Raw genomic sequence first — 17,759 nt, 5'->3', positions numbered from 1 at the left:
TCAAACCGACGTGCAAGTTGGATAGTACATATAGAGAGGTCTAAATGGGAATAGGTGTGAGTTGTGTCCGAAAGAAAAGTAGGGGCGCCAGTATTGAGGAAGACAAGATTGAGCTGGTTGAAAAGGTCTGCTAACAGGGAGCCTCTCGGGCAGGATGCTGGAGAGCCCCAAAGGGGATGGTGGGCGTTGAAGTCTCCAGTCAACAAAAATGGTGCAGGTAGCTGACCAATAATTTGCATCATGTCTGCCCTAGTAACGGCAGATGACGACAAAGTGTAAACAGTACAAACGGAAAATGTGAAAGTGGGGAGAGTAATTCGGACGGCAGCTGCTTGCAGATCGGTGTGCAATGTGATGGGATCGTAGTAGATATCATCCCGGACCAGCAACATAATCCCTCCATGAGCCGGAATATCTGCCACAGGGGGGTAGGTCAAAACGCACAGTATAGTGTGCCAAGTCAATACGATCGCATGGGCGTAGCATCATTTCCTGGAGAGCTACTACGAGCAGACAATGCAAGCGTAGCAGCAACTTTAAGTCCTCTCGGTTGGAGCGAATGCCGCAAATATTCCAATGAAGAAGTGCCATCATGAGAAGAAAAAGGAGAAGCAAGAATGGGTCACCTCGAAGGCCGCTGAGGGCCTGGCTTCGAGCAAGCACTGCTGCCGCTATCAATAGGCGGAGAGTCATCGTCCATTTTTTCAATAGGATCGTCTGCCGCCATGTTAAGATGGTCAGGAGAGGGAGCTTCCTCCGCCGGTGAACAGCCAGATGTTCGGCTACCAGTGCTGCGGCCAGGCGAAATGGATGATGGCCTGGGCGGCAACTGCTGGGTGGTGCAGGAGAAGAAACGCGCCATGGCGGAGAAAGAGAACTTTTCTTCCTATGAGCCTTCTTGGAAGGTCGTTTAGTCGAAGTACTGGTCGATGGCTGGGAGTTCAGGGTACGTAAGAAGTCTTCACGGGACGGTTCCTTCTTGAAGGCCTGTGCATCTGACTTCTGGGTCTTAAGTCTTGGGAGAAGCTAATGAAGGTTCTTGTGTCGTAGGGGTGATGGGAGGAAGAGGAGACATTGATCTTAGGACTGGCTGAACGGACGACCGTAGCGCTAAAGGTCAGATCGCATGTCTGCGTTGATACCGCCCTGATAGGCCGAGGAGAGGCGAGGACGGTACTGTATTTCCTCGCGGGGAGCTGTGTGGGCTTCCTATTAGCAAAAGGCTTGCAAGCAGCCGAGGTGGACACTTTCTCTTCGACCCAAATTTCCTGTATACAGCGTTCATCTTTGTAGATGGGACAGTCGCGAGATGATGCTGCATGGTCACTCTGACAGTTCACGCAACGAGGAGACGGAGGTGGACAGTCACCCTCATGGGCGTCCCTGCCATAAGTGACGCATTTAGCCACATTAGAACAAGACTGGCGGGTGTGGTTAAAACACTGACACTGGTAGCAGCACGTAGGTGTCGGGACATAGGGGCAAACAGAAATAACCTCATAGCCCGCTTTGCCGCGTGACGGCAGCTGAACACTATCAAAAGTCAAGAAAAGTGTCCAGGTCGGTACAAGGTCATTGTCGACCTTTTTCATGACCCTACGGACAGCCGTCACGCCCTGCTCAGCGAGGAAAGACTGAAACTCCTCTTCAGTCAATCCATCGAGTGATCTAGTAGATACAACACCACGCGACAAATTCAAAGTGCGGTGAGCCTCCACCCGGACAGGGAACGTGTACAGGAGTGTGGCCCGAAGGAGTTTCTGTGCCTGAAAGGGGCTCTCAGTTTCCAACAACAAGGTACCGTTACGCATCCTGGTACAAGACCTGACAGCTCCGGCTATGGCATCTACGCCCTTCTGAATAACGAAAGGGTTGACAGATGAAAAATCCTTTCCGTCCTCAGATCTAGAAACTATGAGGAACTTTGGGGCAGGCGATAGTACTTTTGTCACTGGTGGCTGGTCAGGATTCTGGTTTTGGGCAAAAGTCGAGAGAGAAGAAGAAGAGAAATCCATTGCTGATGAATCCCCCACGATTGCCAGTGTCTCCGAAGGTGCGCTCCTTCCTAGTGGGAACCCTTTCGGAGGGCGCACCCGCCTTAAGTGAATATTTACACCTCATGTCACACCTCCCGATAAACGGATGGAGGGACCAATCGGCATGGTCGGAAGGTGTCAGCTTGGGCAATCACCCCTCCCTGGGCCTGGCCTTTACCAGGGGGTACGCACGGGCCCTACTTGTATACCCAGGGCGGGGAATTACGCTTTACCCTTTCACTGGCTAGGCGTGCGAACACGTGGATCGGCCTTCAGGCACGCACAGGGAGGAAAGAAGAATAGGAAGAAAAAGGGAAAGAGGGAGAGAAAGGACAGATTGTCCCAAATGCCAAGGTGGAGACCATAGGGTGTATAAGGCAAGGAGAATAAGGCAAAATAAAAAGTAAGGAAGACAGTGAGAGAGGGAGAAGGACAAAGAAAGGAAACAAACAAAGGAAGGAAGAAACCAGAATGAGCGAAAAACCAAAATGACTTCAAATGTAAGTCATTGAACCGTCCGTCTCCGGACGCAGGCACAAACTACCCCCTTGAGGGGGAGGGACTCCTTTTAGTCGCCTCTTACGACAGGCAGGAATACCTCGGACCTATTCTAACCCCGGAGCCACAGGGGGAACAATGGTTAATAAAACATACAAGATTTTGGAGCCAGTGGCTCCTTTTGGCAGAAGGGTTGAAGAAGAAGAAGAAGAAGAAGAAGAAGAAGGAGGAGGAGGAGGGATGAAGGAAAAGGGCTTCTGAGGTGTAGGAAATGGGGGAGAGTTTTGAAAAGTCACTCAGAACTTCGCGCCAGGGAATATGGGCAACTTTCACTAACTCCCCCCCCCCCCCCCATCCCATTTCCCAAGCCTCGCCAGGCTTTTTCTTCATCCATCTTCCTTCCTGTCCAACCCTTCTGCCAGAAGAAGGAACCACTTGCTTCGAAAGCTTGCACATTTCTTTAACCTTTGTGTGTTTTTCCTCCGCCACCCCTTGGTTAGTAGATTTCTGTATCTATCCAATTACATTATTTCATTGATGGGATAGCAATTTCTGGAAGAAGATTTGCATGAGAGAACCTATTTGATGACTGAAGTCTGTTGTTTCTTATTACATAAATTAATATCAGTGACATAACTTATAGTCAACTCTACAACCTGATAGTGATATCAGCCAAAATTAGAAAAAAAATTATTCGGAACAGGAGTAAATATACTGTTTGTGTGACACACAAGAACACCCCAAAGAATAAATGATTGAAAATGATGGTACATGAGGGAAAATTTTGCTGCTCTGTAGCATTAATTAACTGGTTGTCCTTTCCTGTTCCACCAACAAATTTCTTATTTCGCTTGTTCTTGGTCCTTATGTGCAATGTATGTTGGCAACAGTAGAAACATTTGGGAGTCAGCTTCAAATGTCGGTTCTCTAATTTTTCCCAATGATGTTTCTCAAAAAGAACTTTGCCTTCCCTCCAGGGATTCCCATTTGATTTCCCAGAGCATCTCAGTAACACGTATTGTTCGAACCTATCAGTAACAAACTGGCAACCTGCCTCTGAATTGCTTCAATGTCTTCCTTTAATCTGACATGGTATGGATCCCAAACACTCGAGCAGTACTCCAGAATACGTCACACCAGCATCCTACATGCGATCTCCTTTGCAGGTGAACCACTCTTTCCTAAAATTCTTCCAATAAACCGAAGTCGACCATTCGCCTTCCCTACCACACTTCTCACATGCTCATTCCACCCCATATTGCTTGGCGATGGGATACTTATCTGTAACTTACCTCATAAAACCAACAAATATAATGTAATGAAAATAACTAAGTCATGTTGCAGTACATACTTTAATTCCATTCTGATGGCCTCATTGGTCAAAGCAGGGTGGTGGTACCATTAAATTCAATATTTCTGGCTCTGTTAGAGTCTGTTACAGTTGATGATTACCCCGTGCCATCAATACGTAGTTTCCCTGAATAGATAAATAATGGTGATGGTTTTCCTTAAATATGGTACATGCCATAAATCCTTGACGCTACAGCACACAAAAATTCCAGTGCCCTTGTCACCACTGAGGTGGCATATGGCATGACCTAGACTTTACATATCCAAGATCTGGCTGTAATGCACATGTTTGGCTGTGATGACATTCCGTCACATGACCAAAAAAAATTTTACATTCACCTTTGTGATAGGAGTAATCTTCTTCCCAACACAGAAACTATCTCAAATTTGACTGCTCACAACTTTTTTTGTTAACATACAGTTCTTGGATTGCAATGTCTTTAATTACTAAGTCACAGATAACTGTCTTTAATTACAAAGTCATGGACAATTTTAACTTGCAACACAACCAACAAAAATTATGGGTATACCTCTTTGCCTTGATTTGTCAGAAGATCTTTTGATACTTAGTTGAAATTTCCTTTATTTTTCTTCAGCATTTGCCTTGAGTATGATATGGTCCACTATTAATAAGCAATCATCCACTGACAGTTGGCAATTATTTCACTTGAACTCTTTTACAAGATGTCCTTACCATCACAAAAAGTATTAGTTACAGCAAGAGTGGAATGTTTCCTGCAGCATACAACTGAAGTGTGTAGATGTTGCTCTGTAATGACTCGTATTTTAATTTTGTCATTTCAAATAAGTTGGTTGGTTGGCTTTAAAAACAAGAAGAAGGAGGAGGAGGAGGAGGAGGAGGAGGAGGAGGAGGAGGAGGAGGAGGAGGAGGGGGGGGGGGGGGGGGACCAAACTGTGAGGTCATCGGTCCCTTGTTCTGAATAAAACAATGCCACAAGGGTGACAATAAAACAAGCGAGACTGACGACACAAAACGGAGAGAAAGAAAAAAAACCACAAGAATGACGGAAGGGTAACAAACACTTAAATGGACGAAATACTAGAAGAAATGCACAGAATTGCAAGAAACAGGTAGAAGAGATTAAAACGGCAAAACAAATTACAATAGCTTGTTGACCATGAGAATAAAAAGGAAAAGACAGCTACTCTGCAACACATTAAAACCTCCACCCCAAAAGCACTAGGGTGGAAGACACAGGGACAAAACACACACGCTAAAACTTAGATCAAATGATAAAACCCACCCTCACAAATGAAACGTAAAGCTAACTCACCCGATGAGGCGTTGTCAGATAAAATTAGCAACAGCTAGTCCGGTAACAGAATATTTCGACGCAGGGCAATCAAAGTGGGACAGCGCACCAGAATGTGGGCCACTGTCAACAGGGTACTGCATCGACACTCAGGCGGGTCTTCATGGCGCAGGAGGTAGCCGTGGGTTGCCCAAGTGTGGCCAATGTGGCAGAGAACCACAGAGTCTCTCTGAGAGGCCCACATGGAGGACTGCCACACATTTGTAGCCTGTTTGGCCAGCCTGTTGGCAAGTTCGTTGCCTGGTGTTCCGATGTGACCTGGGGTCCAGACAAACACCACTGAACGACTGGACAGTTCCATGGCATAGATGGACTCCTGGATGGTCGCTACCAAAGGCTTAAGAGGGTATCACTAGTCGATAGCTTGTAGGCTGCTCAAGGAGTGAGTACACAAAAGAAACGACTCCCCAGGGCATGAATGGATGTGCTCAAGAGCACGAGATATAGCCACCAGCTCAGCAGTGAAAACACTGCAGCCAGCGGGCAAGGAATGCTATTCAATATGTCCTCCATGGACATACATGAAGCCGACGTGAGCATCAGCCATTGGGTCATCAGTGTAAACCACTTCTTGACCTCTTGATGTCAAGAATCCAGAGGAAGTGGCAGTGGAGAGCCGTGAGGTTAACTGAGTCCTTAGGGCCAAGTGAAACGTCCAAACGAAGCCACGGCATAGGTGTACATGAATGGACCTCAAGTATAGGTGGTAAAGGCAAGGACTCCAGTTCGGAAAGAAGGGATCCGACACGAACTGCAATTGGAAGCCCAGACCTTGGCTGCTGATGCGGGAGATGAACCGCCGTGGGTGAGAGAAGGAGACAGTGATTCAAATGCACAGGAGAACTAATGAATGTGTGCAACGTAACTGGCCAGCACTTGTGCACACCTAACCTGCAATGGAGGGACTCCGGCCTCCACAAGGACGCTGGTCACCAGACTCATCCTAAAAGCTCCTGTCGTTAGGCTAATGCCACAGTGGTGCACTGGGTCGAGTAAACGCAACACTGAGGGTGCCGCTGAACCATAAACCAGATTCCCATGGTCAACACGGGATTGAACAAGGGCTCTGTAGAGCTGCAGCAGCGTAGAGCGATCTGCAGCCCAGTTGGTGTTGCTCAGGCTGTGGAGGGCATTGAGGTGCTGGCAGCACTTCCGCTTAAACTGACGGAGGTGAGGAAGCCATGGCACCAACTTGGGTATGGAATATACGAAGCGACAGGAAATTTTGGATAAAAATTGGGAGCAGGACTCTGAGACCCCACTCATATAATGTGCCAAAGATATGATGTCGCCAGGTTGTGTCATACACTTTTCGTAAATCGAAAAAGACGGCAACCAGATGTTGGTATCTGGAAAAGGCTATTCGGATGGTAGGCTCGAGGGACACAAGATTATCAGTGGTAGAGCTACCCTGGTGGAAACTGCCCTGACATTGAGCCAGTAGTCCACATGACTCCAGGACCCAACGCAACCGCCAACACATCATACTATCAAGCAGCTTACAAAGAACATTGGTGAGCCTGATGGGCTGACAGCTATCCACATCAAGCAGGTTTTTACCAGGTTTGAACACTGGAGGAGGAGGAGGAGGAGGAGATTAGTGTTTAACGTCCCGTTGATGAGGTCATTCGAGACGGAGCACAAGCTCGGATTAGGAAAGGATGTGGAAGGAAATCGGCCGTGCCCTTTGAAAGGAACAATCCCGGCATTTGCCTGAAATGATCTAGGGAAATCACGGAAAACCTAAATCAGGATGGCCGGATGCGGGATTGAACCGTTGTCTTGAGCACTGGAATCATGGTGCTCTCTCGACATTGCGATGGAGAGATACCTTCACACCAGATCCAGTTAAAGATGATGAGGAGATGTTGCTTGTAGTCAGATGAGAGATGTTTAATCATCTGACTGTGGATCCGATCTGGTCCATAGGCAATATCGGGGCAATGAGCAAAGGCACTGAGGAGCTCCCACTCTGTAAATGGAGCGTTATTCACTGCGGCATGTAGTGAACAAGAGGACTTTCCCTTCCAGCCGCTGTTTGAGAGTGCGAAAGGCCGGAGGGTAATTCTCCAACACAGGCACTCGAGCATGGTGCTCAGCAAAGTGCTCGGCAATCGCATTTGCGTCGGTAGATAATACGCCATTTATGTTAACGCCGGGAACACCTGTTGGGTTCTGGTACCTGAAAACATGTTTGACCCTTGCCCAGACTTGGGAAGGTGACGTATGGCACACAATGGCCGAGACATATCTCTCCCAACACTACTGCATCTGTCGTCTGATAAGTTGACAAACGCAGGCACGGAGCTGTTTAAAGGCTATGAGGTGCTCCACGGAAGGGTGCCGCTTAAGCCGCTGTAGAGCTCGACGACACTCCGTAATTGCTTCAGCAACTTCCGGCTACCACAAAGGGACTGCCTTTTGCCGGGGGCACCCCTAAAGAGTGAGGGATCGCGTTTTCTGCCGCAGAAAGGATTGTTGTAGTCACCTGCTCAAACCATCACATCGATGTTCTCATGTGGGCGAGATTCAATGGCGACAGCAGAGGTGAAAGTTTCCCCAGTCCACCTGGTTTGAAGCCCATTTGGGCAAGTATCCATGGGCCTGACGGCGGGGCAGTGACAGGAAGATGGGGAAGTGGTCACTACCACACAGGTCGTCATGTGCTCTCCAGTGGATAGATGGGAGAAGTTCTGGCTTGCAAATTGATAAATAAATGGCCGAGTAACTACCATGAGCCACACTGAAATGTGTGGCGGCCCCAGTATTTAAGAGGCAGAGGTCGAACTGAGACAGTAAAGTTTCGACGTCTCTGCCTCGGCTAGTAAACATGGTGCCACCCCACAATGGGTTATGAGCATTATAATCTCCCAAAAGTATGAAAGGTTTAGGGAGTTGATCAATCAGTGCAGGAAATGCGTTCAGGGGCACTGCACCATCTGGAGGAAAATATACATTGCAGACAGTTATTTCATGTGTCGTCCTTATTCTGACAGCCACAGCTTCAAGAGGGGTTTGAAGGGGCACAGTTTCACTACAGACTGAGTTTAGAACATAAACGCAAACTCCACCTGACACTCAATTATAGTCGCTACAGTTCCTGTAATATCCCATATAGGTGCGGAGGGCAGGGGTCCGCACTGCCAGGAACCAATATTCCTGGAGGGCAATGCAGAAAGCAGGTGTAAAGCTGAACAGTTGCCATAGCTCAGCCAGGCAGTGGAAAAAAACTGCTGCAATTCCACTGGAGGATGACATCATCGTGAGACTGGGAAGGCATGGAACAATCAACGAAGCAGTTTACGCCACAGGGTCACCTGCTGCCACAGACTTATTGCCTGAGCAGTCTATATCCATTGTGTCTGAGGGTCCGGTGAGATCTAGGTCCTCAGCAGACTCCAGAATCTCCACCTCATCCGCAGGCGCAGAGCTTGTAGGTAGCGGTGGTGTGGGTGCCACCGCAGTTCCCTTGGTCTTGGAGATGATCTTTTTTTATTTCTCTCGCTGCTCCTTGGGTTTTCCTGGCTGGGACGACTTCACTGGCTCAGGAGGAGGAGGAGATTAGTGTTTAACGTCCCGTCGACAACGAGGTCATTAGAGACAGAGCGCAAGCTCGGGTGAGGAAAGGATGGGGAAGGAAATCGGCCGTGCCCTTTCAGAGGAACCATCCCGGCATTTGCCTGAAGCGATTTAGGGAAAGCACGGAAAACCTAAATCAGGATGGCCGGAGACGGGATTGAACCGTCGTCCTCCCGAATGCGAGTCCAGTGTTCACTGGCTCAGTCTCCGGGACTGCGGGTAAGTGTAAAGCCCTATGACCAACTGCTTTTGGGCTCTTCAGACACTGGTGGGTGTCATCTTTCCCACTAGCAGAAACCTGGGAATGGAGTGACCCAAGGGACCTTTTCCTAGCGAGAGGAACCAAAGAAGACTTACGCTTCTCTGGTGCAGAAGTGGGGACTGATATCCCTGATGGTTGGGGGTTGCTCCCGAAGTAGGTGGTGCAGGAGCAACCGGGAGGAAAGAGCCCCCACCATCAAGGGGGCAGGTGTAGTCTTTCGGCTCTGAGAAGTGACTGGGGTTGGCGAAGCTGATGGTGCTAGAACTGTTGTAGCGGCAGTGTAAGACAATGTCGTACGTACAGGATGTAGGTGTTCAAATTTCCTCTTAGCCTCAGTGTAGATCAGTCTGTCCAGGGTCTTTTACTCCATGATTTCCCTTTCTTTCTGGAGAATCCTGCAGTCAGGCAAGCAAGGCGAATGGTTCTCTCTGCAATTGACACTGATGGGAGGCGGGGCACACAGAGTATTGGGATGTGATGGGCGCCCACAATCTCTACATGTGCCGCTGGAAGTACAGCGGGGAGAGACAATGCCGAAATTTCAGCATTTAAAGCACCGCATTGGGGGACGGATATAAGGCTTTACATCACAGCAGCAGACCATCACCTTGACCTTCTCGGGTCATGTATCTCCCTTGAAGGCCCAGATGAAGGCACCGGTGGCAATCTGATTATCCTTCGGACAACAGTGAACACGCCGAACGAAATGTACGCCTCGCCGCTCTAAACTGGAGTGCAGCTCATCGTCAGACTGCAAAATAAGGTCATTGTAAAATATGATACCCTGGACCATATTTAAGCTCTTATGGGGCGTGATGGTTACAGAAACATTCCCCAGCTTGTCACGAGTGAGTAACGGCCGTGTCTGACACAGATCTCATTTTGGACAAGCCCTCCACCTCCCCAAACTTGTCCTCTAAATGCTCAACAAAAAACTGAGGCTTCATCATCATGAAAGATTCCCCTTCAGCTCTCGAACATACAAGGTATAAGGGTGAATAAGAGCCACTGACATCCTTAGCCTGAAGTTCCTCCCATGGTGTGGACAGGGAGGAGAACAATTTGGGACCATTCTTCTGTTCGTTGAACTGAGCCCATGAACACTTAGAGACTGCTGGTGTTCGACCACCAGCAAGAGATGATGTACTACTCTTCATCGCATGTCATCTGCCCTGATGCCACCCACTCCAAGCAGGGGCCCTCCCCAAAAGTGCCACCCAGCCGCAGCAAAGGCCTCCTGGCAGGATGGCCATTTCTGGGAGTCCTGATGCCCCAAGGTGACGGGCATCTACTCCTCAGCATACATGGGGAGTTAACGGCGCAGCAGAGCAATCCCTGTGTGGTCAGGGAGCTACAACCAACAGGGTGCATGGCGGCCCAACCACAACGGACTGGCTACCGTGCTGGATATTAGGTGCAACCAAGCAGACAAGTCCATTATCATCGTAAGCACAGAAAACAATCCTGCAGTTGATGGAAATATATGCACCCAGGAGGGTGACCTCACCCAACAGTTGCAGAATGAGTAGAAGTGCAGACCCACGTCGACGAAGGATGCGATAGGTCTCAGCGCACGATGGACAAGATGCACCATGTAAGGCATCCTTCCCCATTGCCTCGCTCTTCGGGAAAATTTTGAAAAATGGACGTCAAACCCTACAGGGGACCATCACATAAAGGCCGAAACATGTGAGACTCCTTTTAGTTGCCTCTTACGACAGGCAGAAATACCTAGGGCCTATTATAGCCCCCGAAGCCGCAGGGGGTTCAAATACGCATGAAACATTGAACATTCACCTGAAGAAGTGAAACCACTGAGCAAGTAACCAATTTTATTAAAGTTGCACGTTTGCTGAATTAATAACGGGAATATATTTCGTAAGACATTTACAAGAGTGTAAACTCATCCTTAAAACACATTAAATCCTGTTAATTGTTTGTAAGTTTGATACTATGGTATGACAAAGGTCTAGAAATTCAAAAGAAGGCTACGTATTGTACCTCTAATTGTATCAATCACCATGAATTAAAAACAAATCACTTTCACAATGTGATAACATTAAACACACAGTCAGTACTTACGTGACCCTGAAGACTGGACTGGAGAGACAACAGCAATTTGTTTATAATTGGGTGGTAGAGCCATTCTAAGCTGAAACTGCAAAAATATGATTCCATAAATACACAATGCCTTCAAGTATCAAGAAGGAAAGACAATAAAGGCAAATATTAACTGACCTCCAATTTTACATCCCTAGTTTTGGTTCTAAGTGCATAGACAAGTTAAATTACAAACAATATTTTGACAGATAAGAACAAAACTGAAACTTCCAAAATAATCAAAACTGTATGCCAGATCAGCCGTGTTTAGGTAAGCTGGTTAAAATATTGCCTGGCAAGACAAAGACCAAGTTCAGGTACCAGCCTAGTACATGCAACAGAAAAGATTATTTGCAGTAGCTTTCGCATTCTTGTTCTTTCTGTAATGAATGTACACACATTCTCTCATACTACTAACAAGCCACCCAAATGTACAGACCTGAGGTGAGACTAACTGTTGATTAGCAATTACTAAAAACAGCTGCCTTTCGGATGGAGGTGGGGAGGGAGTGGGGAACGACATATGAAGCGAGGAGAGAGTTGAGGGGTAGTGTTAGGCAGGTCTTTTGACAGATGACTCAGTGGCTGCACAACAAGACAAAGTAGTTAAGAGAACTGAAGAAAGGGAGGGAAGAGGGGTGGGAGGGAAGGGAGGGAAGAGGGGTGGGAGGGAAGGGAGGGAAGAGGGGAGGGAGAGAGGAGGGGAGGGGAGGCAGAGAGGAGGGGAGGGCAGGGAGAGAAGAGGGGAGGGGAGTGAGAGAAGAGGGGAGGGGAGTGAGAGAAGAGGGGAGGGGACAGAGAGAAGAGGGGGAGGGGGAGGGGACGGAGAGAAGAGGGAGAGGGGGAGGGGGAGGGGAGGGGACGGAGAGAAGAGGGGGAGGGGAGGGGACGGAGAGAAGAGGGGGAGGGCAGGAAGAGAAGAGGGGAGGGAGAGATGAGGGGAGGGAAGAGGGGAGGGAGAGAAGAGGGGAGGGCAGGGAGAGAAGAGGGGAGGGGAGTGAGTGAAGAGCGGAGGGGAGTGAGAGAAGAGGGGAGGGGAGTGAGAGAAGAGGGGAGGGGAGTGAGAGAAGAGGGGGAGGGGAGGGGAGTGACAAGAGGGGGAGGGAGGGAGAGAAGAGGGGGAGGGAGGGAGAGAAGAGGGGGAGGGAGGGAGAGAAGAGGGGGGAGGGAGGGAGAGAAGAGAGGGGAGGGAAGGAGAGAAGAGAGGGGAGGGAAGGAGAGAAGAGGGGGAGGGAGGGAGAGAAGAGGGGGAGGGAGGGAGAGAAGAGGGGGGAGGGAGAGGGATAGGGGGTAGGAGGGAGGGTAGGGAGGGAGAGAAGAGGGGAGGGAAAGGGATAGGGGGTAGGAGGGAGGGTAGGGAGGGAAAGGGGGATAGGGACGGAGAGGGGGATAGGGAAGGAGGGTAGAGGGGGAAAGGGAGACAGAGGGGGGAGAGGTGGAGAGGGAGAATCTGAACAGGTAAGGAGTGGTGTGGAGAGAATAGAGGTGGTAAAAGGTAATGTGAGGCAGTACGAAACAGGTTAGTGGAGACTTAGGGCAGGAGGATTCTGAGGCATATTTATAGATCCACTGTTAATATCAAGTGCATCTATCACCAACAGTACCTCCACCCATTTTATGTCAAAAAGTCACTTCCTTACAGCCTCACCACCCATGGACATTGCATCTGCAGTGGAAAGCAGGAGTTGTTGAAATATACTGATAATCTTACCAGATCCCTTACTGATAGATAATATCCTATCCACCTCATCCATAAACAGATCACCTGTGCCATCTCCTTCTCTTGACATCAATAAACCTGTTAACCAGCCTCGTAACACCATTCCTCTGATCATCCAGTATCACGCTTGACTTGAAAAGCACAACCACACCACTCACAAGAACTTCAACTAACTCACATCATGTCATGAAATGAGGCATATTCTACCCAGAATCCTACCCACATCACCCAAATTAGTGCTCCGCCACCCACTCAACCTCCAGAATATCAGAATATTCTTTCCTATTCCTATTGCAATCCTGCACCCCATGGATTACTCCCTTGTGGTAAACACAAGTGATAGTCCTGTCCCATACACCCACCCACCACTTCCTATCACAGTCCAGTCACCGCTATTTCCCACCCTATAAAAGGCTGGGCCATGCACGAAAGCAGCCATGTTGTAAATCAGCTATTTTGCAATTACTACAAGTAACCAACTGTTCACAGGAATGACCACCACCAAATCGTGGCAATCCACAAACTTGAGCATCCAGTTGCCGAACATGCTATGCACAACAACACAAGTGATTTCAAACCAGCTGCTTCACTATGCAGGCAACATGCATAATGTGTTTCAGCACTTGTTTCTCTGAACTACACAGATAGGAATTCTCTCTCCAGCACATCCTGCACTCTCGCACTCCCCCTTGCTTGAACTCCACTAACCTATTTCCTACTGCCTCTTCTTACCTTTTCCTTTATTGCTTCTGCCCAGACACTCCTTTCCTGGTCAGATTATGTACTGCCTACTGCCTTCTCCCACCACCCTTTCTCCTCCAAGTCCCCCCCCCCCCCCCAAAAAAAATATTTTTTTCCTCTTTCTTTCCTGTCACTCTTGTTATCTCCACATTTCTCTCCTTTCCTCGACTCCCTACTTCTTATATGTTGTACCCTCTGAACGCCTTTCATCTTGTTGTGCAGCCACTGGATCATCTGTCCAAAGACCTGGCTCACACTATCCCCCTCCTCATGAAGCCAATGAATGTGAATGCAGAAAATCTGTTAGTAGTAACAAATTGGCTGGTAGCAAACCCTAATGTTCACAGCTGTGACATTTTAAAAAAAGGAAGAGGGGGGGGGGGGGGTGTCCAATACCTAACTTTTACTCGAAAGAGACATAGGAACCCTATGCTACAACACAAGGCCTGTCAACAGATGAACTATGTAAAGCAGAGACCTTTACCACAACTTTGGGGTGAGCAAACATTTTTCCTGCCAAAACCATTGTAGACCTGCCCCCTCCCCCCCCCCCCTCCATGAACCATGGGCCTTGCCACTGGTGGCGAGGCTTGCGTGCCTCAGTGATACAGATAGCTGTACCGTAGGAGCAACAACAACAGAGGGGTATCTGTTGAGAGGTCAGACAAACATGTGGTTCCTGAAGAGGGGCGGCAGCCTTTTTAGTAGTTTCAGAGGCAACAGTCTAGATGATTGACTGATCTGGCCTTGTAACACTAACCAAAATGGCCTTACTGTGCTGGTACTGCGAATGGCTGAAAGCAAGGAGGAACTACAGCCATAATTTTTCCTGAGGGCATGCAGCTTTGCTATATGGTTAAATGATGATGGCGTAAAATATTCAGAAGGTAAAATAGTCTCCCATTGTGATCTCCGGGCGGAGACTACTCAGGAGGACATTGTTATCAGGAGAAAGAAAACTGGCGTTCTACAAATAGGAGCATGGAATGTCAGATCCCTTAATCAGGCAGGTAGGTTCAAATATTTAAAATGGGAAATGGATAGGTTAAAGTTAGATATAGTGGAATTAGTGAAGTTCGGTGGCAGGGGGAACAAGACAATAATAACAATAATAATAATAATAATAACAATAATAATTATGTTTTGTTTGACTCAACTGGTGCACTTCTTTCAATGGGAAGCCACTTCACTGACTTGTGTGTACCTAATCTACTCTAGTAATCCTACTGGAAAAAAGGGATCTACTGTTTTAACATGGAAGCTGAACCATTTGTCTTCCCTGGTAGATCTTCATTCAATTGTGAAAGAAAGAATAACTGAAATGCAGAATGAAAAATTTCCATTACACAAGCAGGATTTGATCCCCCTTCATTTTGGTTTCCAGGCATGGGCACTAGCACTGGAACACCAGGCCCAACTCGAATATACAAGCTTGCTAACTAACCTAATACTTCCCTGACAAGTGAAATGGAAGAAAGGTGATACCTATACTGAAGGTCACTAGTAACCTCATGAATGCTACAAACCAATGCCCTGTAAGTTTACTTGGTAAACTTTCTGGTTGGCTGATAAAGACAACTGAAGAACGCTGAATATATCACTAGGAACTTCAATGTATGAATGTCAACAGCTGAAATCTTTTTAGATGTAGGGAAAGTCTGAAAGCAGAATTTATGCAGAACGATTCAAAAGACTGCGTGCATACTGGACTGTTACAACCTACTCATATCTAGCTTTTTACACAGGAGATGGTTCTCCAGTCACTATTAAACAGTGATCGGTCAACTGTCCAACTCACTGACAACAGTTTTTTTCACAATTGGAAGGATGCTCATGTCAAATATTCACCAACAGCATGCCTGCTGAATATCACTGTTAAACGGTGTTGGAAGCAGGCCTACAATCCAAGATGAAACCACAGACGGCCACTGCAGTAAATTCAGGAAATAATGACATTCATTGCAAAATCCTGGGACTAGACAACAGGGGCATACTGTAAAGGAAACGTCCGATTCCACCCGTCTGGTTTGACCAATGACGTCACCAATATGGCGGAAACAACCATTCACAATAACTCCCAATCGAGACTATGATCTCATTACATAAACAAGACAACAAACACAAAAATAGATCGTAAAACCATCAAACACATATTCCTCCAAAAATATAATCAAACTAACGGAACAAGCGGTGGAAATAGGGGGTTTCTGCGTGGGGACAAACTAAAAATAAACACACGCCACTAAACCAAATGACAAAAACGATCAAATAAAACAACCACAACATTCCCAAAATCAACCAAAAACAATATCAACTGGATTCGAACACTTCACTTGACCCGTACTTCAGGGTCACATTAGACAAATGCTCTTCCACAAGCATGTGTAGAATCTGCTGCTTTTTAAAAGGAACAAACTAAATGTGTCAATCAAACTCTAAACTAGTTAAGGGCATGACGCTATCCAAAATGCTTCAGAGAAGTTCCATCGACGTTAACCAGCCAAGACCATTTTATTGAAATGCAAGTAAATCCAAACAAATGCATTTGGTGGAGTCTAGGAAAGAATCGGTACTGCTGAATGACGGACCTCCACATAGATGTGTCAGAAGAGGTCATTGAGAAATGCTCGACCACACAACACAGCAAGACCGAATAGGTTCTGGAATGTTACTAGATAGGAGCTATCCTTAATTAACGTGACGGCATGACATTTCTTACTGAATACATAGCTTCAGACCTCTGCATAAGCATATAGGTCCAGTTCCGTTTTCTAATAACAGAAAAAGATTTGAGAAGTGGGATGATGCGGGAAAATTAACGTATAGTAAGCATGGAACGATAACAATAACACTGACAAGTTTGTTTTCACTGAACTCAATATTGGTATACATAGAAATGAATGCATTTTCGTAACACTGTATATTTCTGGAAACAAAGGCTTACCTGTTTTGACAAATGGTCCCAATTAAATAAATCTTTCCACTCAACAATAAACTGAAAATAGGTACCACAACTTGTCACTGCAACCAAACTCCTCCGTTACATTACCGCGGCCATCATGGCTACTAGTGGTGGGCAGGAAATCGCGTATCTGTTAGAAATCACAGTGACTGAAAAGTCACAGATATCACAGTAGCAACTTTACAGAATCAGTCACAGTTAGCAGTCGCAAGTAGTATTTCACATTCAAAGACGTGAGCCATCTATTGGTCGAATTTAGCACTGCTTTCTGCGCGGTTAACAGTGGCATCTTTTGGCCAAAGTACGTACTATGTCTATCTCTGCGGTACGCTATGGAGTCCAACTGCGATTTCCGTGACAAGTCGCAACAAAGAGTCGCAAGTAGCAACTAAAAAGCGCAGTTAACAGTGCCATCTGTTGGCCAAAGTTCGTACTACGTCCATCTCTGCGATACGGTATCGAGTCTAGCTGCGATTTCCGTGACAAGTCGCAACTAAGAGTCGCAAGCTGGTCGCAAGTGGCAACTAGAAAGCGCAGTTAACAGTTCCATCTGTGGGTCAAAGTTCGTACTACATCCATCTCTGCGATACACTATTGAGTCAAATTGCGATTTCTGTGACAAATCGCAACTAAGAGTCGCAAGAAGCAACTAAAAAGCGCAGTTAACATACTTTTCCTAGTGTCATCTGTTGACCGACGTACGTACTTCGGTATGAGAGCCTTGTGCCTCACGAGATCGATGTGCTGTGTGTGCATATGAAGGGCTTATTTCAATAGTGGTACAAGTCCATTTTTGTTCATTTGAGATACAGAGTCGCAAAGTTAAATGAGCGCTAAAAAATCTGCAGTTGAGATACCAAAAATATTCAAGCATACGGCTTCTTGCTAGAGATGAACCCTTACTTATGTTTGTTTGGATCACTAATTTCAGAAGCATTATAGACAGAGAAGTGGAGGTAATGGACTTGTACCACTATCGAAATAAGCCCTTCATATTATATGACGACATGTACATTCAGCATCAGTTATGGTTGGTCAAATACTGCTGTAACTCTGAATGTATTATAGTAATAAGAAGCAACATTGCCTTTTTCTCCTGAAAATATCAAGTAACGTAACAAATGTGTTTGATTCTGCTTCCAATATGACAGTTTTGGTTAATACTTCACATGCCTAC

The 17,759-nt window shown here is 46.9% G+C and overlaps 1 protein-coding gene across 5 annotated transcripts in view; it reads right to left on the bottom strand.

Annotated features, from left to right (window-relative positions):
* Nucleotides 1–16,781, bottom strand: part of LOC124622618 (SWI/SNF-related matrix-associated actin-dependent regulator of chromatin subfamily E member 1) — a 105,607-nt gene extending 88,826 nt beyond the window's left edge. For 2 of the 5 annotated variants that reach the window (XM_047148386.1, XM_047148384.1), the window contains exons 1-2: nt 16,565–16,780; nt 11,142–11,217 (exon numbers count right to left, since the gene is read on the bottom strand). In XM_047148386.1, the coding sequence (XP_047004342.1) occupies nt 11,142–11,205 (64 nt within the window). In that variant the 5' untranslated portion in view covers nt 11,206–11,217; nt 16,565–16,780. Of the gene's footprint in view, nt 1–11,141; nt 11,218–16,564 lie in introns of all 5 variants that reach the window. The other 3 variants (XM_047148382.1, XM_047148385.1, XM_047148383.1) reach the window with 3 other exon arrangements.
* Nucleotides 16,782–17,759: the final 978 nt, after the last annotated feature.

This window comes from Schistocerca americana, chromosome 7 (assembly GCF_021461395.2).
Source record: "Schistocerca americana isolate TAMUIC-IGC-003095 chromosome 7, iqSchAmer2.1, whole genome shotgun sequence".
In the NCBI taxonomy this organism is placed as follows: domain Eukaryota; kingdom Metazoa; phylum Arthropoda; class Insecta; order Orthoptera; family Acrididae; genus Schistocerca; species Schistocerca americana.
This window is presented reverse-complemented; position numbering and strand designations above follow the sequence as displayed.